At 35.8% G+C, this 8,882-nt stretch overlaps 1 protein-coding gene across 1 annotated transcript; it reads right to left on the bottom strand.

Annotated features, from left to right (window-relative positions):
• Positions 1-3,783: 3,783 nt before the first annotated feature.
• Positions 3,784-8,231, bottom strand: LOC117315395 (BTB/POZ domain-containing protein 1-like). Its single transcript, XM_033869558.1, has 2 exons — positions 7,875-8,231; positions 3,784-5,988 (listed from the first exon to the last, which is right to left on the bottom strand). Exons 1-2 carry the CDS (start codon positions 8,076-8,078, stop codon positions 5,338-5,340), a joined length of 855 nt encoding a protein of 284 aa, XP_033725449.1. The 5' UTR covers positions 8,079-8,231; the 3' UTR covers positions 3,784-5,337.
• Between the last annotated feature and the right edge of the window lie 651 nt (positions 8,232-8,882).

The following is an 8,882-nucleotide window of genomic DNA, read 5'->3' as shown; positions in this document are numbered from 1 at the left end:
AACTCTGTCATAAACAAATCAATAGTGCACGTTTAAATATTGGAATTGCTGTTCTATCAAATGTATTGAAGACTCGTTATGGGAAACAGCAAAGTATGGAGAAAAAACAATTGTCAATATAATGAGTAACAGACTACAGGAGCATAACAATAACAAGGCTATTCAATAGTATACAATTATCATTTCCTGTAGCGATACATGTTTATCTGATTGCGATTTAACCTTATTAGTCCCCTGCCGTTGGAAAAACGGGGGGACTTTAGGTTTACCGTCCGTCCGTCCGTCCGGCCGTCCGTCCGTCCGTCTCTCTGTCTGTCTGTCTGTCACGCAACAGTTGTCCGGACAACTCCTTCTAAAGTACTACTCCGATCTTAACGAAGCTTGGTATACATGATCAGTATAGCATGTAGTTGTGGCTCCCAAATTTATTTTTTTCAAAAAAAAAAAAAGACAAATGAATAGGTGCACTTCTAGCTCAGGCAGGGGACTTTGTATTGCTGTTGCAATACTATCCATCCTTGTTTTAATTTTGTTTCCATTTGTATATGCCTTTTGCTTGAGCTAGTGAATTATCCTGAAGTTCAGTGTTTGTGACGATATAACTAGTAAACGGTTGTGTAATTAGTATACGCAGTAGGGACTCTGACTTTAATAAAGAAATCCATGAACAATCAAAAAGTGTGAGACATCATCAGTATTTCTTTATTTCCAATATTAACACTAATTCAGAGACAGAATGGATGGTCAAGTGCAGCTAATATGACAATGATGTCTTGGCAACGGTGATAGAATAATGTGGAACATATATGTGATAAGAAAACGATAGTTGATAAGTTGGTTTTGAAACCCAAATTAAAAAGGGGATCATTGCTGTAGAATGTTTTTTTTTAACAAAGCGGTGCGTTGCTCGTGGCTTAAAAACCAATAGTCAGCCAAAATATCCATCTTATAATATGCAATAAGCCAGTATTAACATAGAAATAATTAATAATCCAATCATAATCCTTTGCTTGGTGTCATTTGGGATTTTCACCATTTTCAGTGTTTCTATATTATTGATTAGATGTGCCCTTTTATCTAATTTAGTATTCAGGGATGAATGCAATTTGGCTGACATAGCGATGAATAAACCGGCAACCCAGTCGTCTTTACATTTTGAACTAGTGGCAGAAAAGGCTGTGGATGGTGATCTCAATCCGGAAACTACATTGGAAAGGGCATGTTCATCTACGAGCAGAACTGACAATTACCCATGGTGGCAGGTGGACTTGGGAAGTATCTACAGTATCAACAGTGTCTCCATTCAGAATAGATTACAATATGGTAAGGACAATTCATACAACCTATAATGCAATTCTTCAAAACACAAAAATAGTGATGTAATGCGCAAACTAATTATATATGGTATTTAAAACAAAAACAATATAATGACATTTATTGTGTCAATTATTCAATATCGATATTGATAATATTCAATGTATTACATTTGATTCGTGATTCGTTTTAAATAGCATACCAGCTGAAAGATTTCACTATAGAAATATCAGAGAAAAATACCACTGGGCTAAATGGTCATCTTAAAAACGGCAAGTTTTGCTACAGGTACACCGAACCTCACGTGCCTTCTGGTGAACTAAGGACTTTTGCATGCCCTACTGACACTATCGGTCGCTACCTCAGGATCACAAAGTCATCCTCCTTTCTCATACTATGTGAAGTCATCGTAGAATGTTACTACCGAAAACATTACAGTGATGCATCATTGATATATTGATTTTACATTAATTTCATACACTTAAAGCCGTCATAGAAGGTAAAAGAGATTGCTGCCACATGTGATAAGGGAATATGTTGACTCAAGATTTAATGATATATGTTTGTTCATATGTTTTGAGATTTTGACTACATATTTAATGGTATATATTGGTTTCTGATTCTATTTCTTACTATGTTTTTGTCACTTGACTTGATAAAACATAGTTAACACGGTAAGTGTACACGTATCGTTATATTAATAATGTTCTGCAATAGACATTTTGCGGGAACCTGCTTGTAATCAATTATATGAAAATAATTTAATTTTGCTTTTAACAAGCATTTTCGTTGGCTCAAAAAATTATGTTATCATCTCATAACATAAAATATAAAAGGAGATACTTTCAGTAATACTGGAAGTAGCGGAGTAATCGTTGTTCACGGGATTTTGTATTTATCGAGGTGTTTTTAAATATCTGGAGCAAAATAAACATGTTTAACTTAATGAAAATGTTTCTTATCGTTGTTAATTAAAGTATAAGGGTTAACTGTAATATTATTTTTTAGTTATTGAGCAATAACACAAAAAAAAACTGGGGTGTACTCTTTTCATAAACCGTTTCGCATATTACAGTGAACTCTTAGATAATAAAAATGCTTGATCATAAGAGAAAAAGAAGATAGTACTGTGACAATGACATTGATTAAAATGTGACAACGACGAGGAATTTCGATGCTGCGGGCAAACGGATAATTCTAAAACTGTTTCAGCACTGCGTCGGCGATAAGGATTTGACAGTGACTGCAGCAGTGATTTCATTGTGACAATGGTTATGATATGTACACAAATTACACTGTAACATTGATAATGGTTACACGTTTACATTATCAGAAATTACACCCTGTTAGTGACAAGAATTACACTCTGAAGGTTACAGAGGTAACACTGCGATATTGACAAAGATTACAATTTATCCCATACTTCACAGGGTTATCCGTCGGTTGCTAGGAAAAAGATAAATTAATCTTACACGGGGTAGGTAAAGACAGCTGGCACGCGCTATATGTCACAATAACGTAACGACATCATTTTACGTTGAGAAACCAAGTCGTAAATGATGACGTAATCGATTTTGACGCACATTCCAATGAGCATTGAAGACGGTGCGATGAAAACCTTTCATAAAAACTTACGTTTGGTTGCAAGTATGTGGGAAAAATAATCAATCATGGGTCTGTTCCGCGAACAAGGATATCTCAACCCTCGTGTAAGAGTTTGGCTGGCCAGCACTCGGCAAGCCTAGGGCTGACTGGCCAAACTCTTACACTCGGGTTGAGATATCCCTGTCCACGGAACAGACCCATCAAAGATTCTATTACAGACCGAGGTTAGGATAAGTTGAGACAGCGACAGGAAGACCATCGCGAGCATTGTCAGTATTAAGGTAATGCGACATTGAATAGGATTACACTAAGACAGTTAGAATAATTGAACCGCGTATATAGCATTGTGTTAACCTTATAACTGTGATAATGATCATACAAAAATAGTCACCTTGATAGTGATAACATAGTAGTGGCACGGATTTAATGCGACAGTAATAAAAGTTACACAGTCATAGTGACACGAATTGCACTGTGATAGTGACAAGGATTACACTGTGATTGTGACAAGGATTACACTGTGATAGTGACAAGGATTACACTGAGATAGTGACAAGGATTACACTGTGATAGTGACAAGGATTACACTGTGATTGTGACAAGGATTACACTGTGATTGTGACAAGGATTACACCGTGAAAGTGACAAGGATTACACCGTGAAAGTGACAAGGATTACACTGTGATAGTGACAAGGATAACACTGTGATAGTGACAAGGATTACACCGTGAAAGTGACACGGATTACAATGTAACAGTGACAAGGATTACACTGTGATATTGACAAGGATAACATTGTAACAGTGACAAGGATTACACTGTGGCAGTGACAAGGATTACACTGTGGCAGTGACAAGGATTGCAATACGTCAATAATGACATCAATAGTGGCAAGTACATTACTGTGAAGATGTCGTTTATCATCTGTGATAGTTTCATGTGATACAGAAGTAATGCCAAAAATAACAATGCTACAGCGATGAGGATTACACAGCTACATTATTAAAAGCTTTAAAGTGTAACTCAGGAAAAGAAAGTACCAAACTATATCACAAGGATGATAGCATTGTTATCTGCTACAGGAACACAATGGTTACTGTGTTACAAAGAATTAAGCGAATACATTGTGGAATAGAAATAATGGCTACACTGTAAAAGAGAACCAGTGGTTACCGTAATCATTGTTTTTTTCTGTAGCAGATAAATAGTATAAAGATAACAATGCTAAAGCAATGAGGATTACACAGCTACATTATTAAAAACTTTAAGATGTGACTCCGAAAAAAATCACACTATATCACAAGGATGATAATATTGTAATCAAAATATACTATTTATCTTCTACAGGAAAACAATGGTTACTGTGTTACAAAGAATTCAACGAATACATTGTGGAATAGAAATAATGGTTACACTGTAAAAGAGAAACAATGGTTACCGGTACCCTGCTAATCATTGATTATATGACAATTAACATATTAAATTAAAGATTGTTCGCTTAGGAGACCTTTGTAAAATTCGTTACGGTGATACAAAATCTTGTTGCTTGAGTGTCACTGTCTAAAGCAAAAATAAAGAAAACATCATGTGTACCCGATATCATTTTCTAAAATCACACCGTAAAGGAATCTTCTAAAACCACACCGTAAAGAAATCTTACAGATTGAGCAATACTATTGTAGAACATACGAGTTATGCGTTATGGTTCATTAGGGACCTCTCGAGTTTTGTTCAGGTTGAGTTGAGACAGTACGTGCTAGAGCCACGAAGGGTGAAAATCGGCCTTATTACAGTTACATTTGTTGCTAAAATACACATGAAAATAGCTAATTTGATATAAAATACACACCTGTATAACATAATTTCGGGGTTAAACGAATATATATGGTTTAAGGTTTAAGTGAAGGAATACCGGAATACCTGGTACCGTTTTTAAACTGTTTAGTTTACGTTAAGTCACTACGTTCTCATCAAAGAGCTGGATCTCTACTGACGTTTTACAAACAAGCGTCCGAATGACTTTATCAGTACACACGGAATTAACGCTGGAGACTTTCCGTACTCGCTTCTGGACAGTGACAAAAGTAGTTTTTTTATCCGACCGATTGCGTCGATCACGGTGTTTGTTTAGGGGTTAATCGCTAAATGATTAATTAGACGAAATGTGGTCGAGTACAGCAAGACAAGAATTATATATTATATAGGTATATATTCTATGTATATGCTTTGAGGTAAACTGAAACTGAATCTTATAGTTCATGGAAAAATGGAAAGGCTTTATCCCGCTTCTTAAGCAGTTCATGTTCTATCCTTCCGGTGTCATAACACTGACAATGTCAGACAGCATCACTAAAACGGACTCGTAACTGGTGCTTAAGTGGTCCATCGCCGGTAGGTATCACCATTCGGACAGTTGTTACTACTTCAGGGAGATAATAAGATAAGGTATTTGACCTCTGTTTGTATTTGTATATCCGCCTTTTGAAGTATTGCTGAACACAATGGTCACATCTTTATTGGTGGCCTTTGGAATTCCATTCTTCAAAAGATACGCTTTTGGCTTGTTCGAAAGTTCAACTACTGTATATGTTTTCCCAGCTCTTATTTTTATCGGTTTATCAAACATTACATCCCCGATGTGAGGTGAGTCAGGTTGTGACTCTGCCAATGTCTTAAACGTGTCGAGAAGACAAACATGTTCTTCATACACCTTCACACTTACGCCACTTGGTTCTGCTGCCGTGCAGAATGATCCAAACCCGAAAAGATGTACATCAGCGGATGATTGGAAGGAAATTCCAGCATCCTCTGGTATCTCCAGCCTTTGGTTGTGAACGCGTCCAATTCTATATATTCTATGTAGATCTTGGCCAAATCGTTTCCTAGTGTTCAATTTATCCGATAACAAGGGGATTTTATTTCGCCTATGATTGATAAGATCAACTATATCATCAGAATTCAGGATTTTGTCAGAACATATTTTGCCGAAAAGAAACTCTTCTTCAATATGCGCAAAGCGTACATTGTACAAAGCTTCCCCAAGAACGTCCCTCTTGTTTTGCGCTGTATCCTGGAACAAATATTAGTAATATTATATAGACACATGTTCGGAATGTAGTATTGACAAATGTTAGGAATGTAGTATTGACAAATGTTAGGAATGTAGTATTGACAAATGTTCGGAATGTAGTATTGACAAATGTTAGGAATGTAGTATTGACAAATGTTAGGAATGTAGTATTGACAAATGTTCGGAGTGTAGTATTGAAAAATGTTAGGAATGTAGTATTGACAAATGTTAGGAATGTAGTATTGACAAATGTTCGGAATGTAGTATTGACAAATGTTAGGAATGCAAAATTGACAAATGTTAGGAATGTAGTATTGACAAATGTTAGGAATGTGGTATTGACAAATGTTAGGAATGTGGTATTGACAAATGTTAGGAATGTAGTATTGACAAATGTTAGGAATGTGGTATTGACAAATGTTAGGAATGTGGTATTGACAAATGTTAGGAATACAACATGACAAATGTTAGGAATGTTGTATTGACAAATGTTAAGAATGTAGTATTGACAAATGTTAGGAATGTAGTATTGACAAATGTTAGGAATGTAGTATTGACAAATGTTAGGAATGTAATATTGACAAATATTAGGAATATAGTATTGACAAATGTTAGGAATGTAATATTGACAAATATTAGGAATGTGGTATTGACAAATGTTAGGAATGTGGTATTGACAAATGTTAGGAATGTAATATTGACAAATGTTAGGAATGTAGTATTGACAAATGTTAGGAATGTAGTATTGACAAATGTTAGGAATGCAATATTGACAAATGTTAGGAATACAATATTGACAAATGTTAGGAATGCAATATTGACAAATGTTAGGAATACAATATTGACAAATATTAGGAATGTAGTATTGACAAATGTTAGGAATGTAGTATTGACAAATGTTAGGAATGTAATATTGACAAATGTTAGGAATGTAGTATTGACAAATGTTAGGAATGCAAAATTGACAAATGTTAGGAATGTAGTATTGACAAACGTTAGGAATATAGTATTAAGAAATGTTAGGAATACAAGATTGACAAATACTAGGAATCTGATATTGACATCTCAAAACAAATAACAAAATAGTTATTTTTTAAATACCCACGATGTCAATTAAGTCAACATTTGCAAATGTTTAGTGTGTTGAATAGCAAATTTGAAAATGACCATTTGACTGGACGCTTGACCAGGGGAGTCGCTACGTTTATTTTTATCTCGAGATTTGTCACGGAGCCGGGACAGAGGCTACAACAACGTGCACTACACATAAACTACAAACACGGCCGTTGTTTACATATCGAGTATGCGTGAACTTGCCTAATAAATAATGCTTTCATTTGAACGTGTAAGCAACATATTTCCCTGATAACTGATCAATATAAACAACCATACAACTAAATACTTGATTCCAAACTAAAGTAATATGCATACAGCAAAACATCGATCGGTAAAGTTGACAAAGTTCCAGAAATACGGAAAAAGCTAACCAGCAATCCAATAGACGTCCGGCAAAATTGGAATTAGAGTTTATTCCCTTTTTTCTACTCCTAAGTTCCATCGAATCAATTATCAAGTATGTCTGCGTTTTGGTAGGCCCACGATTTCGGCGTCCCGCTATTTTGTGTTGACTGATGACCTGCCCATTTTATTGTGGGATAAATTTTCATAGAAACTTGGTCCATCGGACCTAGTTACATGTATTATTTTGAGTGAATTCCCCGTTTACTTTCAAAAAAAAAATATTCATTTTTCTGCAGTTTTTGATTTGCGTTAATTTATTAGGTACATATTAAGTCTGAGCACTGTAAATATATATATTTATGTTTATTTACTGTCAGCGATGTTTAAAAAAGACAGAAAGATTTAAATCAATACTTGCCACATACCTTAATATCTCGTTCAGCACATTCCTCCTCCGCCCATTTGATGACGGCGTCATACACTTTTCTCTCGGGGACGTGGCGAAGGTCGTCAGATTCGGTGATTATTGCCAAACAGTTCAGACAGAGGTCATTGAAGGTCACAGACTGTAGAACATCAGGGGCGTTTTCTAGAATGAACCGTAAGCACTCCTCTTTCAAATTATCCATCACGAATATGTGGGCTTGTTCTAGAAGTGCACAAACGCTGTCTATCGTTAGATCCCGAGAAAGATATTTCTCACAAAGAGAGACAAGGATATCCACACAGTACTTTCTGGCCACATTAAAGACCGGTACAACGTTTTCGTGTGACAGTTCTATCTCGTCTGTGTAAAGGTACCTGTAACATGAAAAGCAGACATGGTGATAGCAGTTATACAACAGGACAAGTCGTCAGACAAAATGTTATTATGTATTTCATCCGTGAAATTTTTTATGCAGAAAATTTAATTTCATCGCGATCCTAATGGCAGAGTTATGTCACAGTCGGTATGTATGGCTATTCTTTTTACTGAAAATGACGGCAGTGACCAAAACAGAAATAATTCATAGTTCCAGTTTTGGAAATATTCCTTTTTAGAAAAAAGTCACCTTGTCCGAGGAGATCCATGTCATATGGATATCTGATGCAAACCTTAAAAACAACTTGAAAGTGTCGGTAGATATATCCGGGATAGTTATCTCCCCTTTTTCAGCCATCGGACCTTCAAACATGGCGAAGAATACCGGACTTCTGCAAATGAGGACCAGCTTGTGAGCGGTCATTGTGTCCCTCTCTTCACCAACTATAAATGTGACGTCACTAGCTATACCGGAAGTCAGTAGGTGGTCAAAACTTTCGGACAGTGTTTTTCCGACTTGCCAGTCCGATGGAGATGAAACAGTTGCCATTTTATCTGTATAATCAAAATAGGGATCAGTAGTTTACACATATGCATGACAAAGGGAACTATGTAATTATATCAAAATAAT

The sequence above is a fragment of the Pecten maximus genome, chromosome 17 (assembly GCF_902652985.1).
Source record: "Pecten maximus chromosome 17, xPecMax1.1, whole genome shotgun sequence".
Taxonomy (NCBI): domain Eukaryota; kingdom Metazoa; phylum Mollusca; class Bivalvia; order Pectinida; family Pectinidae; genus Pecten; species Pecten maximus.
Note: the sequence above shows the minus strand (reverse complement) of the source record. Positions and strands in the feature narration are given on the sequence as shown.